The sequence below is a fragment of the Emydura macquarii genome, unplaced genomic scaffold, assembly GCF_026122565.2.
Source record: "Emydura macquarii macquarii isolate MOO-44397 ecotype Brisbane River unplaced genomic scaffold, CSIRO-AGI_Emac_v2 contig_2768, whole genome shotgun sequence".
Classification (NCBI taxonomy): Eukaryota; Metazoa; Chordata; order Testudines; family Chelidae; genus Emydura; species Emydura macquarii.
The window spans coordinates 24873031-24894098 of NW_027132905.1; the positions used below are offsets into that span (position 1 = coordinate 24873031).

General features: G+C 42.1%; 1 protein-coding gene across 6 annotated transcripts in view; it reads left to right on the top strand.

The window, feature by feature from the left end:
• Window positions 1-2913: 2913 nt before the first annotated feature.
• The window catches only part of SPDL1 (spindle apparatus coiled-coil protein 1), a 54933-nt gene continuing 36778 nt past the window's right edge, over window positions 2914-21068 (top strand). For 3 of the 6 annotated variants that reach the window (XM_067566677.1, XM_067566673.1, XM_067566678.1), the window contains exons 1-2: window positions 3768-3825; window positions 17281-17471. In XM_067566677.1, the coding sequence (XP_067422778.1) occupies window positions 17313-17471 (159 nt within the window). In that variant the 5' untranslated portion in view covers window positions 3768-3825; window positions 17281-17312. Of the gene's footprint in view, window positions 3041-3767; window positions 3885-3975; window positions 4024-17280; window positions 17472-21068 lie in introns of those variants that run through there. The other 3 variants (XM_067566674.1, XM_067566675.1, XM_067566676.1) reach the window with 3 other exon arrangements.

The following is a 21068-nucleotide window of genomic DNA, read 5'->3' on the forward strand; positions in this document are numbered from 1 at the left end:
AGGCCAAATCACAACTAGAGTTACAATTAGCAAGGGACGTGAAGGGTAACAAGAAGGGTTTCTACAGGTATATAAGTAACAAGAAGAAGGTCAGGGAAACTGTAGGTCCCTTATAGAATGGGGAAGAGAACCTAGTGACAGATGATATGGAAAAAGCTGAAGTACTCAATGCTTTTTTTGCCTCTGTCCTCACAGATAAGGTCAGCTCCCAGACTACTGCACTGGACAGCACAGAATGGGGAGGAGGTGAGAAGCCCTTAGTGCTGAAAGAACAGGTTCAAGACTATTTAAAAAGGCTGGCTATGCAAAAGTCCATGGGGCCAGATGCAGTGCATCCAAAGGAGCTGAGGGAGTTGGCTTATGTGATTGCAGAGCCATTGGCCATTATCTCTGAAACTCAAAACGATTGGGAGAGGTCCTGGATGATTGGAAAAAGACAAATATAGTGCCCATCTTCAAAAAAGGGAAGAAGGAGGATCTGCGGAACTACAGTCTCCCCTCAGTCCCCGGAAGAATCATGGAGCAGGTCCTGAAGGAATCCATTTTGAGGCACTTGGAAGAGAGAAAGATGACCAGGAACATTTAGCATGGATTCACCAAGGGCAAGTCTTGTCTGACCAACCTGATTCCCTTCTATGATGAAATGACTGACTCTGTGGATGTGGGGAAAGCAGTGGATGTGATATACCTTGACTTTAGCAAAGCTTTTGGTATGGTTTTCCACAGTATTTTTATCAGCAAGTTAAAGAAGTATGGGTTGGATGAATAGACTATAAGGTGGATAGAAAGCTGGCTAGATCTTTGGGCTCAATGTGTAGTGATGAACTGCTCGATGTCTAGTTGGCAGCCAGTAACAAGCGGAGTGCCTCAGGAGTCGATGCTGGGGCCAGTTTTGTTGAACATCTTCATTAATGATCTGGAGGATGGGGTGGATTACACTTTCAGCATGTTCATGGATGACACTAAGCTGTGGGGAGTGGTAAATACCCTGGAGGGCAGGGATAGGATACAGAGTGACTTTGACAAACTAGAGGACTGGGCCAAAAGAAATCTGATGAGGTTGAACAAGGACAAGTGCAGAGCCCTGCATTTAGGACAGAAGACTACCATGCATTGCTACAGACTGGGGACTGACTGGCTAGGCAGCAGTTCGGCAGAAAAGGACCTGGGGGTTACAGTGGACAAGAAACTTGAGATGAGTCAACAATGTGCCCTTACTGCGAAGAATGCTAATGGCATACTGGGCTGCATTAGTAGGAGCATTGCCAGCAGATCGAGGGAAGTGATTATTCCCCTCTATTTGGCATTGGTGAGGCCTCATTTGGAGTACTGTGTCCAGTTTTGGCCCCCACTATAGGAAGGATGAGGACAAATTGGAAAGAGTCCAGCGGAGGGCCACAAAAATGATTATGGGGCTGAAGCACATGACTTATAAGGAGAGGCTGAGGGGACTATGCTTGTTTAGTCTTCAGAAGAGGAGGAGGGATTTGATAGCAGCCTTTAACTACCTGAAATGGTGGTTCTAGGGAGGATGGAGCTAGGCAGTTTTCAGTGGTAATAGATGGCAGAAATAGGAGCAATGGTCTCAAGTTGCAGTGGGGGAGGTGTAGGTTGGATATTAGAAAAATCTTTTTCACTAAGAGGGTGGTGAAGCACTGGAATGGATTACCTAGGAAGATGGTGGAATCTCCATCTTTAGAGGTTTTTAAGGTGTGGCTTGACAAAGCCCTGGCTGGGATGATTTAGTTGGTGTTGGTCCTGCTTTGAGAAAAGGTTGGACTTCTGAGGTCCCTTCCAACCCTAATCTTCTATGATTCTATAACTGTTTAATGACAGCTTGTTTGATACATGAGATCATTCTTTTCCTATACATTGTGCCGGCAGAAGAGATTTCTTCATGCTTTTTGGGTTAAAGACAATTGTTAATTAATTTTACTATAGCAATGAGTCTCTTGTTCTAAATGAAAACTCAGATGTGGGTAACAAATCAATGCCAGTGTAAATGATTATCTTTCTTTTTCCCCCCTTACATCTTCCTTCTCAACTGAGTTATTTATATTCTAAAAAGCACTTGCAATGTTGGGATGATCTTGTGCCACAGGCCATTAACAGAAGTTCAGTGTGTGTAAAGATATAATTGTCAAATATTCCCTGTTAATGGTGGGTTACTGTACATGTGGAAGGTGTATAATAGCATGGAACTGCATCTCATCTGCATGTAATTTACCCAGTCATAGGTAGAACCTTGCGACCCAATCTAAACCTGTTGGGACTCTACTACAAATGTGTGGTTCAGATTGGGTATGGAAACAACCCAACACTTACAGGTGTGGATTTTTTTTTTCTTCTGTGTCCAAGGGGTTCTGACTTCCTAAAGTGCAACTTTCTTTTTTGCTCTCCTATTCCCCTCCCTCCTCAGTCCCTCCTCAGTCTCTAATTATGTGATCACATTTTCCCCCACAGGATCCCTGCCTCATTCAGCGCAAAGCATTGTCCATGGTCTGTGGCAGATCAGGATTGTGTAGAGAGGAGACTGTTGTCTGTAGGACCCTGCTTCACTTGTAGAAGTTGGAAGATGCATAGAGAATGGGGTCCAGGGGATGTAGAAAAGAGAGAAAAGATATTCTCATGGTGATAGTTAAATGCCACCCTAGATAACTGGATTCTATCATTGTCTCTGCCACAGAGTTCCTGTGTAATGTTGGGCAACTCTCTGGGCCTCAGTTCCTCTTTTATAAAATGGGGTTAATAATACTATCCTGTCACAGGTGTGTTGTGAAGCTAAATTAGCTAATTTTAGTGATGCACTTGGATTCTATGGTGAGAGCACAATGGGTATTTCCAGTGAGGAAATGAATAATTTAAATCAGCGCAAGCTTGAATGGCATGTGGCTAATAAGGCCTGGGACCAGTGATAGATTTAAGGGTCCTGTGGAAAAAAACACCTGGTTATGATCAGCTAATTTAATTTTACTATAGCAATGAGCAATGCCTATGCACCTGGAGGCCGAAGTACACTTGCTGGGCAACCTTCATGCTGGTAGGTGCTGACTTTTAAGTGTTTTGTTTTATCATGTCTCCTTTCTTTTAATGGGGGTGTGGGTTTTTAAAGGTGGTTGTTTTGGATAATGAGTGGATAAACTTTGGCATCTTTATTTCTGAAATATCCTTTACCTGGGGTGGGGTGGGGTGGTGCTGGTTAGTCGTGGGCAGTAAGTACTGCTTGAATTAGGGTACGTACTTTCTCTTACTCCTACGCACAATTTGCCGTGTTCAACACTAGAGCTTCATCAGTACAAGGGTGGGAATGAAAGGGACCAAAATATCTGCCGTGGTTGTCATGTGAGCAGCACACTGCACGTGGTCTCACTGAACCTGCGGAATGTTTATGTTCTGCAGCATTGCGCTGGCTGGATGTAGCTGTTCTCCCCTCGGCTATGCAAGCTGCGGCGCCATGCACACCTCTCAGTTATGCATCCCTCCGCAGCCCCCTGTCCCACCTGGAGGTCGAAGGTGCTGGCTCGCGGCAATTCAGACTGTTGCACACATGCGCAATGGGAAAGCGACTAGGAATTAGCCGACCGCTTTCTTTTGCGCAGGCGCAGTACGACCCTAACCTCAGACGCCTACATGGTGAAGCACGCACAGCCGGGGGAGGGGGAACTTTGAACGCACGCATGCGCGATTCCCGCATTGCTCTGCGCACGCATAGTGATGCATTTAATTGGGGCTGATTGGGCGAAGTTTGATATCGCGCGAGTTTGGGGGGGGGGGTGGAAGTCTCGGCCGGGCGCCGGCAGCCGAGTTGGATTTGAATTTAACGCGGTGAGCGGGCGGGGGTAGCTGCACGTCCCGTTGTTGGAGTCGGCTGCCGGCCGGGCCAGGTACCCGGGAAAGGCCGGGGAAGGGAGCTATCACCGGCGGCTGCAGTGGCTCCCCGCCCCAGGCTTGTTCCCCGCGTCTGCGGGGGGAGCTTCCTGGGGTTTTGCCCGGACCGGTCACTGTCTCCTGGGCGGGACTCAGGTGCCGGCGCCGCGCTGCTGCTCTTCCCTGAGGGCTGGTATCGGCGATCGTCGTTAGCTTTCCTCGGGGGCCGGGGGGGTCGGAGCTGGGCACACCGAGCCCCCTTTCCCCGGGGCGGGGGTTGGTGGAGGGGGCTGCAGCCCGGCAGGGCAGGGGGCGCAGATGACTCTGCCTTTGGGCCCCTCTTTTCGTGCCCCTTTTCTGAGGCTGGTGTGAGGCAGTGGTGGAATCTGGTCTGGGCTCTGCCCGAATCTGCGGCGGGCTGAGTTCTGTGTGTAACCAGTGACGGTCCGAAAAGGTTGTTAAGGTTGCAAAATCAAGCCCTCAAAAGTCAGGGAGAGACAGAGTCCCCCTGTCTATTGCAACTGAAGTTAAGCCCCCCCATATTTATTATTACACACATTTATGTAAGCACATGCTATATTTTCCTCCAAAACCTTGGCCTTATTTGGTGCGTGGGATGGGCTGGGCTGGGCTGTAGTCACTGAATTTTCTTCCTTATTCATTGTGTGGCCTTATTTAGTGGATATTTGCAGTTGCCACTATTAATGCTTACTGCTACTTCAAGTCAGACTTTAGGGTCTTAAGTTTGGCATCCAGAAAGTGAGAAACCCAATTAGTGAAAAGTTGGTTTAAGTGACTTGCCTAACAACATGGAGGAAGTTAGTGGCAAAGACAGGGATAGTAGAATCCAGTTCTATGAGACAGCATTTGACTACTTAAACCATGTGATCAGCCTTTCTGCAGTCATATACTTCATTCACTGTACATCTTGCAACTGCTGCAGCAAATGAAATTGATCCTAAGACAACAGCCTCCTATGAAGTTGATAAGCTGAGAACAGCCTTAATAATGTTCTTTTAATATAACTTTTGTATAATTTCGTAGGCTGTTAAAAAAGCAAACTGGGGAAAAAAACCAGATTGCTTCTTGTGGCATCATACTGATTAATTACCAGAGTTGGAATCTTTAATCCACTGTACAAGTCTCACACTTGAGCTGATAGAGTAAATCACTGGTGCCCAACCTTATTACACAGGAGGGCCATATAAACCCAAGCACGACTTTGTCTGGGCCAAACAGATTTTGCATATTTTAATAAAATTTAAAGTCAACTGTATTGATTTATATTAGATTGGTTTTATGTACAGCATTGTCTATTTACATTCTTGTGTAAACTAAAATGATGTAAACATGATGACAAAACGCTAATGAATTGGTTGGTATATTATTTTGAAGCAGGCTGTGCGCCTTAAGAAATGCTCTGGTAAGGCTGCAGGTTTGGCATGCTTGCGTTAACTGACAGCAGTAGTAGGTTATCCTCTTTGGGGACAGCACTAGAATGGAATGGGAAACATGTTTGCTGATAGCACAGGAGTGGTGAAGCCTTTGAAATCTTAGATTCTATTCCAAGCTGTTGTGGATTCACTTTTCTGTCCATTTCCCTTAAACTTGACCATTTCTGCCCTTTCCCCTCCAACCTCCTCCCATCCTAGTTGAATCTCTAACCCACCACTGACTTCTTGTCCCAGTCTCACACTTGCCCAGTAAGTCCTAGGCTCACTTCTCCAGTCTCTGTCTCATTCTCCTTACATGGCCATTCCCACTTAACTCCTTTGCTTCCCGATGTCTCTTGCCTGCCTGCATTCCCTATCCCCCATCTCCCTTTCCAGGTTTCTCATCTAATGTGTTCTTGCATGCCCCAGCTGCTTGTCCCAGTTTCTTTGCCAAGCCAGTCCTAATTCACTCCCTGCACTCTGGCTCCTTGTCAGGACTGTGTCCCCTTTCTGTCCCCCTGGCTCCTCATCTAATCCCGGTTCTCTCCACCTACTAGCTCCCTGTCTTGTTTCTTTCCCTCCCTGGTTCCCAGATCTAGTTTCCTATCAGCTCCTTGTCCTAACCTACTCCTGCCCTGCAATGCCTTAAGGCCACCTCTTTCCTCTATACACTTGAATCAAATGGCTTTCTCTTCTACTCTGCCTGGGTTGGGGCAGTCATTGAGAGAACAGGAGAGACTGTCTGTTCGGATGCCCAACCCAGAGCAGATATTGAGGGAAAATCAGGATTCATCCTTGTAGACCTGCCAGGAGGCATCATAATCAGTCACTCTGTGGGCATGGCACATGTGCAGTCCTGTCATGTGCTGGAGCTATGGGGGATGCAGTATGCTCAGTAGTACTGTGGGGTTGGTGTATTTGCCATCTAGTCATGTGCAGACATTTTTGTAGGGATGGTGCATGCTCAGGGAGGATGCAGTCTTCAGAGATTTTAGCTGTTATGCTCTAGCTAGTGTCTACTTAGCATGTGTCAATTGCAGTTTTTTTTCAGAGGCTTCCAAGCTGATGAAATTTGGTTGGATATTCATGGTGATGGCTAAAGATGCATCCCTAACACATGGACAATACCTTTCCGAATTTCAAGTCTCTACTCCAAAACATGGTGATAGAACTTTCCAAAGAAAAGATCACTTGAATTTTCTTTTTAACATTTGAAAAACTTGTTTTCATTAATCTTGTTCTTAAAAATGGCTGAACTGCTTTGACTGAAGCTTAAAAAGCAAAACCAACAAACAAAAAGCCCCTAGCCGGAGGTAGACACATGAAGTGGAAAAGTTAAGCCTGAATACTTAGTTTGGTAAAATTATAAGTAATTGAAAACAGGATCTTATTGTGGGGAGTGTTAAGCAAATACAGGTGGTGTGAGCAGCCCTGTGTAGAACATTCCCTTTCTTAAGCTTTGCACCCCCTCTTCCTGCTTCCACCTCCCCAGTGCAAATTTAGACTGGTTGCAGGTGTTTCTCCTTCATGTGGCCTACACTTGCTTTAAGAGAGGTTAAATGTTGAGTAACTTCTCAAGCATCAACATCCAATTGACTTTCAGTGGGTTTTTGGCTTCCAAGTCAATAGGGCATTTTTTAAAAATTTACTTTCCTTGAGAAGTTGGCAAGTATGATGATTGACAACAGCAATTTTGGTGGGAGGTGAAGCCATCCTACATTGACTTCTGCAGAGAGTTTTGCCTCTTGTCAAATTGAAGGAAGTGACTGGAACCTCTGAAGAACATTGTTTATAATGTGAGTAGAGGTGATACGCAACAGCCAGAAGGAAGTTTGTGTTGCATTCTGTCCTCCTATTGCTGTCATGAAGGATAAAAAATAACCACACAAATACATTGGTCCCATCAGTCTTGCATTAAGGTTTTATGATTCAGGTGTAAGAACCTTTCATTACATTTTCAAAGAAGTATTACTTAAGGTAAGTAACTTTACCAAACTTTTAGAGGACTTGCAGCTTCTGAGAGCCTGGGAATGGGCTTAGGCTGGAGTTCTCTTTCCATAGAACTTGGAAAAAGCCAGTGATTCTGGCAAGTGCCACCTACCTGGGAAGGAGAAGGGGTGGTGAAAGAGAACACAACTTGTTGTTATGCAGTGGAACGTTTTTGTTTAAAAACGAGTTTGGCCCTTGTGGTTGTGAAAACTGGTGCATTACTCTCCTCCAGAAGCTGCAGACAGAACTCTTATAACTCAGCTACTACTCAGAGCTCTGCCAAGTAACTGCTAAATCAAATTAATAAGATCCTGGTCAGTTTTGATACTCTGAAACTTGGGCTTGTATTTATTAGCTAACTAGGTCATGTAGTAGTTCAGTTAACCTGATGGGTTAAATATGATTTAGTTAGTTTAGGCAGTAACCTTAATGTGTAACATTTTGTCAGCAGTTCATGGGTAAAAGCTCCTGGAACCATCGATGCCAGCTTAAATGATAAACATGCAGGTCACTGCCCATGCTGTTCTGCTCTCTAAGTAGCAGCAAAATGTCACAGTTCTCTCTCTTCCCAGCAGTGGGTGTTATGGCAACTGAGCGTTAAGATGTTGCCCCTTGAAGTATTTTAAATCTCCCCTTCCCTCCCTCTCAATTTTCTTTGCAGTACTAGGTTTTGTTTGCTGGTTATCTTTTGAGATCCTGAAGAGTATGTATGTATGAGGGGAGGGAGTTAAGAAAAGGGAGGTGTATGGGGGGCTAAATTGAAATTTTCACATTGTTTGTGTTGGGAGTAGAGGAAGGCCAGGGATGTAGCATTCTGTTTTTTACTGACTGGTGCTGGTTACAGAGAGTCTCCGTCTGTTGGCAGCCTTGTGTGGTTTTGCTGTCCCTGAACTAGCTGACAGCTGCCTCAAATGGGATTTGCATGGGATTTGCATTTCCATGGGATCTCAGCCTGATTTGCATTTTCAAAAGGCAGCAACAGATCTGAAAGAATGTGGAGAAAAGCCTGATGTGAAGAGCGTCAGCTATGGGCAGAAACTTTATTCATTTAAATTAAACGAAAATTGTACTTTGAGGGTAAAAACTGAATAGTTTAATGGACTCGTAAAGGTGAGTTAAATGTTTCCTCTTAAAGATTTAATAAAAAATTTTGATATTTAGAAAGCAGCATAAGAATGTATTCCTGAGGTAATTTAGAATTGATTTGTCTTTTTTTCTTTATAAATCCAGACTACAAGCTGTTAGTCATAGTTTAGTTACTAACTTTGAACAAGGAAATGGGTAAAATTATCCCTTCCTGAATACAAAATCTGCTCTGATATAGTGCCAATAATAGCAATGCTGCTTAACATTACTAGAGACCACCTATATTCCTAGTTAGTCTTCAATAACCTTTTTTATAAGCCATGAAGAATCTAGAGTTTTAATCACCAAAATCAAATGATCTAAAAATCTTAGATTTTTGAATCATTCCTGGCCAGATGACCATTCTATGGCCAGATGTAGAGCAGTGATTCTCAAAGGGGGGGCAGGCCCCCCTGGGAGGGTGCGAGATGGATCATGGGGGGGAGTGGAGCAGGGGACAGAGCTGGTCCAGCTCCACGCTCCTAGGAGATAGAAGCAGCCACCACCCACCTCCAGCAGAAGCCGCTGCTGGGGATGCTCCCTGCGCTGCTGCTGCCCTTGCACTGCAGCTGCTGCCTCGGCTTCCTGTGCTGCTGCTGGTGCTTGCTGCTCCCCACTGCTGCTGCTCCCCAAGTTGCTGCTGCTGCTGAGGGGGCGCAATTGTTAGGGGGGGTGCTTCCTGCGTGGCAGGCCTGTTTTTTTCTGAAAGGGGGGAGGTTTGAGGAAGAGGAGAGGAGGCGCAATTGTTAGGGCCTACAGCACGCCCCCCTTTCCTCTGAACCCCCCTTTCAGGAAAAAAACGGGACCTACAGTGTGGGAAGCACCCCTGTTTTTTTCTGAAAGGGCTTCCCCTTTCAGAAGGGAGAAAGGGGGGGGCATTGCAGAGGAAGAGGCGATGCGATTGTTAGACAAAAGTCCCCGGGGGGCTCCGTTTAAAATTTTTGAAAACCACTGATGTAGAGGTTATAAATGTCAAACTTGGTGACAAAACACGTTTCGATGATATGTTGATCATATAGGAAAAGATAAGGAATCTTGGATTCTGTTTCCAGTTCTGTCCAACTTATGGCAATCTACTAATTTCTCTACCTCAATTTCTGTTCTGTAAATGGTATTTATTTCAGTGAGGGGATTGTGAGGCTTAAGTAGGTACTTACTTACATGAAAAAATAATGCAAGAAGGGGATGTAATAAAATGGAAAGGCAGCTACTTTCAACCAAACACAAGGAAATGATTTTTTTAATACAAAACTTGTAGAACTTTCTGCCACCAGATTGGGAGCAGCATCTTGACAGAATGTAAAAGAAGAATGAAATGTTTATCAACTGCAATGTGATCAGGTAAATTAGGTGTTTGTTTAGAGGGGACAAAACCTTCAGTAGAGACTGGCTTATGATCTGAGGACAGACATAGGGGATAGGAAGAAACTTGAGCTATGGATAGGTTATTGCATAACAGTCAACAGACTTTTCACACTGTCTATAAAGCATTCTGACCATTCTAAAGGATTAGATGAACCCAGAGTTAGCAATTGCTGTATTTCCAGGTATTTGTGGAGGGGCCCCCATCAGTGGCTGTTATGTACTTGAGGCTGATATGTGAGAGTTTGGTTGGGTGCTGGGTTTTGTTATGGCTGTTTTTTATTTGTATAGTGGTGAGGAGCAGCTGCGAGCCTCGTCTTGGGTTTGACTGTCTTATTACAGAATGGATTCAAGGCCAGGATACCTGCTTTTTATGGTACAAGATGTATTTAAAAAAAACCTGACTTTTCATTTGTAAATTTGTCAACCGTTAGTAGTTAATTATTGGTATGTCAAGTTGTGATGCTCTTCCTAATGATTATACTGTACTTAACCTGTTAACCATTTAGCCATATGTTTCTCTCATCAGGCTAGACAATGTTTTCAAAAGCAATTAAGAATAAGCCCCAGTAAATAAGTAGACAAGATACATGAACCCTTTTAGAAATAATTGCAATTTGTTCTCATTCACTCTACTTCAACTGTTCATACGAATCCACCCACCAGAAATGTTTATATTTACCTAGCATCACCAAGTAGAGTAAAAACACTCAGGACCTGCTCCTTATACCACATATACATGTAAATAACTTCAATTGAAACAGTGGTACTATTTGTATGCATAAGTGTTGGCAGAAGTAGGGCCTAGGATTAAGCTTTTGTCTCCAATGGTTAGTTTAATGATCAAGACTGACAAGTCTGTAGTTTTAAGTTTGATCATCGAGAAGTGTTGACTTAAACGTCTTGAATAAACACCCTGAAGCATTTAGTTACAAAATAAACTGTGTCCAAAAGGCATGAATTTGGACAGCTTCTTCAAGAATGAACAGTTAGTAGTGATCACTGTATTTTAAACTTACTGGGCTAGAACCAACAACAAATGCACTACAGAGCTGAAGTGTATATTGCTTGGGCTATTTTATATGGAATCCCCCATGTGTTGAACTTAAATTTTGACCATCCAATGACATGGTACTGTAATTTGTAATCAGCTCTCAGCTCAGAATTTCCCGAGCTTTTCTGGCTCTCTATCCAGAGAACACAATTTACATTTTTTTTGGTAGAGAGGTAGAATAAGAACCTTCATAGGGTATTTAAATGCAAGAGTTGAATAAATCTGAATAGAACGCTGGAATGTAAAGAAGCAAAAAACTAGTGTGGGGAAGAGCAAGTGCATACTAAAACATATGAGGCCATCCATCGCAGATGTAGTTGAACACTGTCTTTTGGGCACTCTCCAGACTGCTGTGAGGGAACCAACTGCTAGAACCCATGTGCCTTGAGCTTCTACAGTCTGAATCGAGTCCAGGCATATACCTGATCTTGGGGTCCCTGGCCATCCTTTCAAGATGCAGGTCTTTAGTTTAGCATCCTTCTTGACAACTTGGACCCCAAGATCTAATTGCCTAGTGCCTGGTATTAGTGCTTACCCTCCCCTCCCCATAGCTTAAACACACACACTTTCAGAACTCTAGCCATGTGGGCATTCTGAGTCCCCTAATAAACTCTTTAAGGACAAGTGATAGGTGTAACACAATTTACATACTGACTTTGCATAGGATTCTAATCCATCAGTGGTCTTTACTTAACTGCACGAGAACTATGCAGAGCTATTTAAAAAAGAAGCAAACAAAAACCTATGTACGTTTCCATGCTTCAGTTTCCTCATCTCTCCTGAGCTTTCTTTGGGCTAGGGCCAGTCTTCTGGTGTTGTCCAAGGTACTTCTTCAGTACATGAATTGTCTTCCTAACCAAGCCTCTCCTCGGCTCCCTCCACATGTCAGTTGCTTTGACCTTAGTTGGTCCTGTGCCTAAATTGAGTCTCCTGTTTAAAAAAAGCATGCCAAATATCTTCTGTCCCTCTCCTTCTCAGAACTCTTCTCTAGCTGTATCTCTTCTCTATCAGGGATGGGTTCTTGTTCCTAAACTATTTAACATTTTTGTCAATGGCTTGGAAAAACAAAATCACAGATAGTTTGCAGGTGTTACAGAAATTAGGAGAGTAGTAAATTGCACTGTATCAGTGTATCACTGTATCAGTGACCTGCCGTCTTGGCGCAAGCAAACAATATGCATTTTAATATGGCTAAACAAAAATGTGTACATCCAGGAACAAAGATGATGAGCTATATGAGGGTCTATCCTGGGAAGCTGCAACTTTTAAGATTTGCAGGTTATGATCAGTTGAACATGAGCTCCCAGTGCAAAAAGGGCTAATAAGATCCTTGAATGTATAAAAAGGGGAATCTTAAAATTAGGAGTGGGAAGGTTATTTTACCTTTGTATTTGGCATTGGTGCAACCAATGCTGGAAAAAAGCATCCAGTTCTGGCATCCACAATTCCAGGAGGATGCTGATAATTTGGAGAAGGTTCAGAGAAGAGGCACGAGAGTCATGAAAAAATTAGAAAATATGCTTTTATATATAGTGAAACTCAAGGAGCTCAATGTGTTTAGTTTAACAAAGAAAAGATTAAAGGGGTAACTTGATCAGTCCGTAAATACCTACATGGGGGACAGAGATTTAATGAGCTCTCCAGTCTAGCACACAAAGATATAACCCAATCTAATGGTTGGAAATTGAAGCATGAAAAATTCAAACTGGAAATAGGCATAACATTTTAAGTAAGAGTAATCAACAGTAGGAACAACTTACCAAAGGTTGTGGTGCACTCTCCATTTGTGGCAATTTTTTTTAATCAAGATTGGATCTATTTCTAAAAGGATGTTCTAGTACAAACAGGAATTACTTTAGGGAAGTTCTAGGGCCTGTGTTATAACAGAGACGATAGTAGATGGTCATAGTGTTTGGTCCCTTCTAATCTTGGAATCTATGAAAACCAATCCTACAAATAAGATTTAGTAGGTCTCAAACTGCCCAGAGATTGCCACATTCAGCAACAAGAAGTGTCCCATATTCTGACCAAGAGGAGGCCCAGGTCTCCACTTTTTGAGGGACACCTTTCTCCTTCCCTGGACAAAGGGCCTCTTGTATGTGTTCCAACACTACTAATACTAAGCGTTATGAACAAGATCAGACAAGACAAGGTCAGGGTTACCCTTGTAATACCAACCTGACTGAACCAGGCTTCACCTGTGTCCAGCCAGCATTCAAACTTCTGACCATCCCTCATCTGTCCCAGGATGCAGTCATGTGCTTCACCCCAGCATAGTCCATCGCCTCTGGATATGACTCCTAGATGGGATTAGAATCCATTTGTTGTACAGGAGTACAGCAGGTATAGAAGGGAATGAACTCTAATTTACTTATTTTCAGAAATGGAAAAGATTCAATTACTGGAGTTGTCATCTTTGTCTGAATCCTTTTTGCTCTCAGCCATCTTGAATAATCTGCTGGACTTGAAGAAATCATGGCTATCAATTAGATGTATTAAGGTTCATCTGGCCGTGATATCAGTATTTCATTTCCCACTAGAAGGGTTTTCTATATATGCTCACTTTTTCTTCAAGATTTATTAAGGATTTAGGGACCCTCTACCCACAGATGAAGGATCCTTAACCTGGTACTTAAATACCTCATGGGACCTCCATTTGAACTTATGGCAACCTGCTCCTTGCTTTACTTATCCATGTGTAGCCATCACATCACTCTGCAGGGTTGGGGAGATTGAGGCCTTGATGACAGACTCCCCATTTCCATCATTTTTTCAAGGACAAGGTCTCTTTATGACTGTACCCTAAATTCTTACCTAAGGTGCTGTCAGATTTTCATCTTGGGCCATTCATCTACTGGTATTTTCCCCCTAAAGCACACCTCTGAGCCTGGGGCCTTCTTTCCTACTTGAGTTGTTAGGTGGGCATCACCCTTTTATCCAGATAGAACCAAGCAAGTTTGGAAATCACCTAGACTGTTTGTCTCGATCACAGAGAGATGCAAGGGATCCACAGTTTTTTCATAGAGACTTTTGAGGTGGATCTATGGGTGCTCCACATGCTACCAGATCACAGGCAACTTCCACAGCTGTATTCAAGAAGGTTCCAGTGTCTGAGAAGGGGAGAGCTGCTACATGGGCCTCAGTGCATACTTTTTTTAAACACTATGCGCCGTATCAGATCACATGTGGTGGTTGGAACTGCTGTACTATCTTCAGTGTTGGACTCCATGCTGACGTTCCCCTGTCCCTGTGGGGATACTGTGCGGGAGTCACTTGAAGTGGAGCACCATAGGAACATAAATTATATTTATACTATTTTATAGCTCTTTAATCTTATGCAGTGGAAGCCTTCGGGAAGGACCCATAAGTCAGAATGAAGATTAACTTTCTCAGAAACATCTGCATTATTAATACAACAAATATTTCTGCAACAAATAACCTTAAAATGCACGTTTTCCTCAGTTAAATCTGTTCAGGATTGCAACCTTAAGCAAAATTTGGTCTGAGTATTGAGAGAGCCTTTAACAGCATGAATAATTAGCTATTAGTACAATTTATCTAGGGATGTGGTGGATTCTCCTTCACAGGACGTGTTTTAATGAAAACTGCCTGTTTTTCTGGAAGAGGTGCTATAGACAGAATTTTATCTGCTTAATGCAGAAATTACTGGTTGAAAGTTCTGTGGCCTGTCTTGCGCAGGTCAGGTGAGATGATCATAGCAGTGCCTTCTGGCTTTAAGAGATGATTGGGGACTGTTAGGTGATACTGGAATATTAATAGATTAGAACAGTTTGATTTGATCCAAGGCTGAGTTTATACAAATGAGTTGAGACTAGTTTATAGGAAATCATAACTGAGAGATAATTATGGAACCTTATTATGCCATTTTAGATAGCTTTCAGAGTAGTATCACTTCTAACTTCAAGTGCCTTGAAACTGGCAGTTAAGCTGACAGCACTGCAGTTCTCAATACTGTTTCTTGCCCTTTCTATTATGACTTTGCTGTCTACCCTAAATGTATGGTATGCACAGCAGGCAATACAGTAGACAGACCAAAAGTGAATTTTGGCATGATTTGCAGGATCTCGTTAAGAACATTAATTGGCTTTTAATTTGCATGCCTTTCTCTTCTGTCTTACAAAACGAAGCTATTGAACAGACGTATGTGTAACCCAGATCCTCTTCTCTGGCCTTCACAGACCGTACTGGTTCTGAGTTATGAGGTGTTCACTCAAACCAATCTACTTGTGAAAAAATGAACTAAACTTGAAGGTTGACTTTCTTTAGTTGGACTTAGTCTCTTTGATACATTTATACTGTAATTTGTTTATCAGAAAAGGTTCCCACTTCAATGCTTAATTAATGATGATATTCAAAATGTAAACTTGCTACGTGGCACAACTTTGCCAATAACATGTCAGAAAAATTAAATGTAATAACAGCATGACAAAAGTCAATGCTAGGAAACTGAATTAAGGCAATAAATTCATGGAATGGAAACTGAACATGTTCAGAGTAACTTTTTTAGTCTGACATCTATAGCAAAAACTTCCTAATTGAACACTTCATGTAGATATAAATTCAACATCTCCAAAGATTGGGGTGGGTGGAGGGTTTCTACCATGCATGTACAAGATGAAAAATGGTTATAACACAATTATTTTTACAGAAAATAATTTTTTTTGGTGATGACTGACCTGTGAAACTTAAAATTACAGCAGTATTCAAGTAAGATTCTTCTCCTTAGACTCTTTGAGCTGTCTAACACAACATGGTTACAACTTAAACAAAATATCCATACCATATTTTGTATTGGGCCCATCGTGTAATGTGTAAAATAATTTTACATACAGATGGTCATATAGAAAGTCTAAAGTCTTGATATAGTTTTAACTAGTCAGTGGTACAAGGTGATTCTATAATAATGTGGCAAACTTTTACAATAGATTGCAATGGCCACAAAAAAAATCTTGTTGAAAGCCTGAACTAGTGAATGAGTTCAGGCACCATAATCTGTTGTTTCTAATGGTTGCAGTCTGAGAGATGAAAATGTAACTTGGGATCTGAAATTCTTCCACATTATTAATTAAAATAAAGGCAGTTTAAAATATGGGTGGTGTGCTATAGTACAAAAATGTTTTAAAATTTGGGCGTGTTAGAAAGCTGAGCTTTCCTTTTTGACATATGTCATTTTTAGCTGTTCGAATTCAGTTCACTCTTTCCTCAGACAATTATGAAGCAACAGAGAACCTATGAACATGAGCGCTGATGGAGTTGTGCCACTACAAAACCTCACTTCTTAGGCTATGTAGCGTTTCACAAATCTATGTGGGAATATATCTTGTTGAAATATCCTCAGGTTTGGAGGAGGGAATAGAGAGACACACAAAGCCCTGTGTTAAGAAAACTCTCTGTAGCCTTGCTTTTTGCTCAGTTAGAATGCTGCACTGGACACACTGTAAATACATTAACAGTATTTGAGTATTATCCAACAAAACAATCATTACACATTTTGTTTTGCTTAGCTTTTGTGTACCAAAGATACTAATTCTATCTTCATCTTATCCTGGAACTTAAACAGTTCAGTCAGGAAACGGTTTCTTTGTCGCTAGATACAATTAATTCAACTAAAATTTCAGAAAAAAATCAATTTTCTTAATAAATATGAAAACTCATCCCAAATATCTAATTCGTCAATGTAAATGATTAACAGTGGCCTTCTGTTACTTTGTGTGATAGAGTTGTGATAAGACTTCGTGATAGGGTTGTTGTCTAGATACTTAAGTGAGGAGCTGCTCCCTTTATTATGTGTTTTTGGTTGTGGTTTTACCACCAATTTTGTGCTTGACAGTGAGTGAGTTGTAACTTACTCCTTCTAGGTCTGCCTTTTATTTTTGTTTGTAATTGTGGAGTCTTCATTTGTGGGTTCAGGACTAGAAAATAGTTTGTATTCACGTCCCAGATGAAAGAAGCAGCATTAGCAGACTTGTGTGCTTAAAAAAAACGATCTGGCCTCTTACCAGAATTTTTTTTAAATAATTGGCTGCTCCAGAATTGCAATAGGCTTCAAAGCCTGCTTGCTAGTTGCCAGTTCGTGTTGGCTGCACAACTTCTGCACCCAAGGATTTAGCTATTTTTTTATCCTGTTCAGTTGAGGAAACAGTTTGCCAGTTTTTCTAGTAGCACTTTTCAGTCTTGTCACTCACTGCATTTTATTTTACTTGAGGCAGCCCTCTGTGTTACAAATTAGATGTGTTTATCTTCGTTCTTAAATGAGCATTGTCAATTCTTAATTTATTCTTCAAAATCCACTACACCAAGACCATACATCATATTTGAGTGTTGAAAAGGAATTTTCCTTTCATTTTTGACAGAAACTAGACTTTTTTTTTTTATTGAACTTTGTTTTTATATTGACTCTAAATTTGTTCACTCATCTTGTGTGTACAGACTTCTAAAAGAAGCTGGAGGGAGAAAACAAAATGGATTCAGAAGCTGTTTCTAATCTTCGTCGCCAATTGAAGGAAGCAGAAGATGAGCGGAGAAAGGCAGCACAATATGGCTTGGATATACTGGAGCAACAAAATGAGATGCAGAATCAGTTAGATCAGCTACGCAGTGAATTGAGCACCAAAACTGAGGTGAAGTTTTAAAATATTGCAGAATAAGGGAAACTGCTATAGAATAATGGCTCTTTACTTTAACTAGTCCACAGTTCTAGAAATCTGTTGTTTTATGCTTTTGACTTACACTTTTGGCTTGCATTAATTGGATTAACCTCTTCAGTTTAAATACTTGTTTTTTCTTTAACCTTATTATGTAGACATTACTTCTAGTATATGGAGAAAATCATTTAGTAATTCTGCACCAAATCGTATGAAACTCTCTAGGCAGCTTCTCACTTGCTCAGCACAGCATTGAGTTAATCATATATAAACTGAAATGGATTTCAGTTGTTTATATTACATTGGAATGTATGGTATCATAGTGGGTGGCGCTGGGAACTCTTGATTTGCAATAGAACAGCATAAAGCAAGATTGTAAATTTATTCCCTTCTGTCTTTTGTAGTAAATTTATGTTCAACTTGTACTAAATATTGAATAACTATTGCACTTAATTTAAATGTTCTTAAGCTATTTTCCTCCCACCTTTGCCAGAAGAAGAGAATAAAATTTTACAGATCATACAGGTAGGATTTTTTACTTCAGTTACTAATAAATTCTCTTCCAATAATTAAATTACTTGATCATTATTCTACCTGGGCCATTATTCCCTCATTGTTTGTTTTTTGTTTTTTTAATCTTTTGGTTCTGCTTCTGTCTATTTCCCCATCTCCACACACACCCCCTCACCCCCCTCATCTCCTCCCATCTTCCCAGACCACATTTAAACTGCAGCCTGATGTTATGAGCTGAGCAGAGGCACTAGTGAAATTGAAGTGAGCCTAGTCAGTGTGTAACTGTTACTTAAAAGAAGTGTTCTGTACATCAATCACAGACCTAAGTTTTTCTGTGTCACTGTGTTGCTGTTTCTGAGTAAGTGATCTCCTCTGTCCCTCATCTTCACCCCAAAAGCCACATTGCTGGTTACAGAATCTCCTGCAGAGTAATTTTGCAAGAGAAACTTGAAAATGTGGGACACGTGTAACCTACGTTGAATTTAACTTCTAGTGATATTTAACATTAAATATTAAATGTGCTGAAGATATGAGTAATTCATTTTAAATCGTGCATGTAGCTGAACACTCCAGTTGGGGTTTTTTGTTTTATTTAACTGAATTTGGGAAAGCCCACAATCAGGTGGGGGATATGGAAGGGAAGCGTGGCAGTGTAGCAGTAAACTTTCAAAATTGGACAACCTGAATGAAGGATTCTTTCCTGGGATGTGATGGGAGTGGGGGAATTTTTCTTATTAACTGTTACAGGGATAGGTGCACCTCTGAGCTAACCTCCCTCAGATGTGAGGCCTTGTGCCTTTACCTCTGTAGGGTGGAATAATGTGATTCTCCAACTATTAGACTGGATGCTAGGCTACGATGCCCACTTGTACCAACTATGCTTACTCAGCGGATCTTACTAGACTCCGTACCTGCAATTCTTCCCTACAGGAGCTGTGACCAGTGGTGGGTAGTGATCCTAAACACCTGCCTTGAAGCAAGACTTGAATCTTAACAATTGGAACAAGGCAAAGCATATGAGATTTTCAAAATGATAGTCTAAACACACATCTACTGTACCTAAAGGCTTGGGCACGTCTATTTTACCCTCACTCCTGATCTCTGGGTGTAAATCTGCACCCCAACAGTATCTTCAGTATATTGCCCTGTCCTTCATGGCTGTTGTTTCATCCAGCCGAAGGTCTATGTTCTCTCCTATGATTTTTGAACCTGGTAAAACATGTTAAGGTGTCTCAGCAGGGGTTGGAAGTGGACTTGAAAGCAGATGGCTCTGCACTGTTCCAGAAACATTTGAAAAGAAGTGAATATCAGGATTCCTCTTGCCCCAAGACTAGAGAAATGTTGTTTGAATAGACTGCATTCTACCCCAGATAATGCTGTTACACTTAAGGAAAAGAGAGCCTTGGTCTTCATCCTTCCCAACCCCCTTGCACTAATGTTTAGAGTCCAAGCTACTTTCCCCTAGCAGTTGGGTTTTATTTAGAAATCCAAGAATAAGTTAATGCTTGATTATACTTAAGTTTGACAGAATATGATTTTTATTTTTTTTTTAATTTCAACAATATCTGTTTTTTAAACTTTTTATGAGTCATAAATATTTTCAATTTTTAAAGTTATGGGGCATTAAGATGGGGAGAGTTAGGGCAGATCTGACAGTGATACTGTATGACACTCCCAGTGCAGCAGATGGACCCAAGACACCTGGGCACAAGTTGTGGGACTCTGCAGGCCGGGTCTGGCCTGGCAGAGCAGAAACCTATAGCCAGAGCTGCAAGGAGGAAGACGAGCCTCCAGCTGTGGGGGGGAGGTCACCTTGCTGCTTAACACTTTGTGCCTCAGATTGGTGCTGCACTCCTGGTTGGTGAGTGAGTGAGCACGGCTGTGACAGCAGGGCTGCAGAAAGCTCCCTGTGCAGATGTGGAGCTAATGGCACTAGATCCCTGCAGGCACAAGGTGCGGGGAAGGCTTCAGTCCTGGAGGAGAGGATCAGAGAATCCCAGCTCTCCCAGCTGGTGAGAGAGTGGGGTTGTGACAATAGGGCTTCAGAAGGCTCCTTGCACGGCTGCAGGGCCGGTGACACCCAATCCTTACATGAACATGGCGCAAAGAAGGCTGCGGTCGTAGTGAGGCAGAACAGAAACCCCTGGCTAGGTCTGTGAGGAGGAGGATGAGTCCCTGGCCACAGGGGATGTCACCCTGCTGTCTCCAGGCAGGGCCATTCAGCAGCAGGATGGTCTTTCCAACTGCTACGGGGTAGCCTGCCTTCCTTGTGGCCCTGGCTGAGGCCTATGCTCTGCCCTGCCAGGATGGCAGTATTTCCTGCAGGAGTTCAGTGTCACCGGCCCTGGAGATGTGCAGGAAACCCTGTTCAGTTCCATTTGTACTTCCTCATTCCCATGTTCACGTGACAGCAGGGCTGCAGAGGGCTCTCTCTGCTGCCAGGGCAGGTGACATATGATCCCTGTAGGTGGAAGGTGCAGTGGGGGGACTGTACTTGTGCCAGCTGTTACTGATGGATAATTTTGTGTTGTCGACTTTTAGAGCCGGTTGAAATTGGCGTTTTCCGACATAGAGATTTGAGTCAAATTTTCCAAGCCTAATTATACTCATCCATTCTAGAATGTTGTTTTTGTCATACAGTTGTATTAGATTCCATTGGTTTAAGCTTTTATATCATCCTCTCTTTGGAATAGCATCTTTTCCAAATATCCAGCTGAATCAGAGCATAAAGGATATGAAACCCAAGCTCTCCTTTTTAATTAGCAAACTATTTTGGAAGACTTGTAATAAACTATTGAGATGCTTCTTTGCATTGGAAGCTGGAATCATAAATAGGACTTGAATCTATTTTGTCATGTGATATCTGCCAGACATTCAGATCAAGTTGTTCAACAGCTGTGAAAACAGTTAATCTATAGTAGACATATGAATAATTGTTTGGCTTTTTAACACAAGCCAACATTTTAAAATGTTGGTTAAATGCAAAAAATACATTAAAGCATTTCATGTAGTGTTCATGCTACATCATCCAACGGTAGTTGGAGGGTGATTGGTCATTTC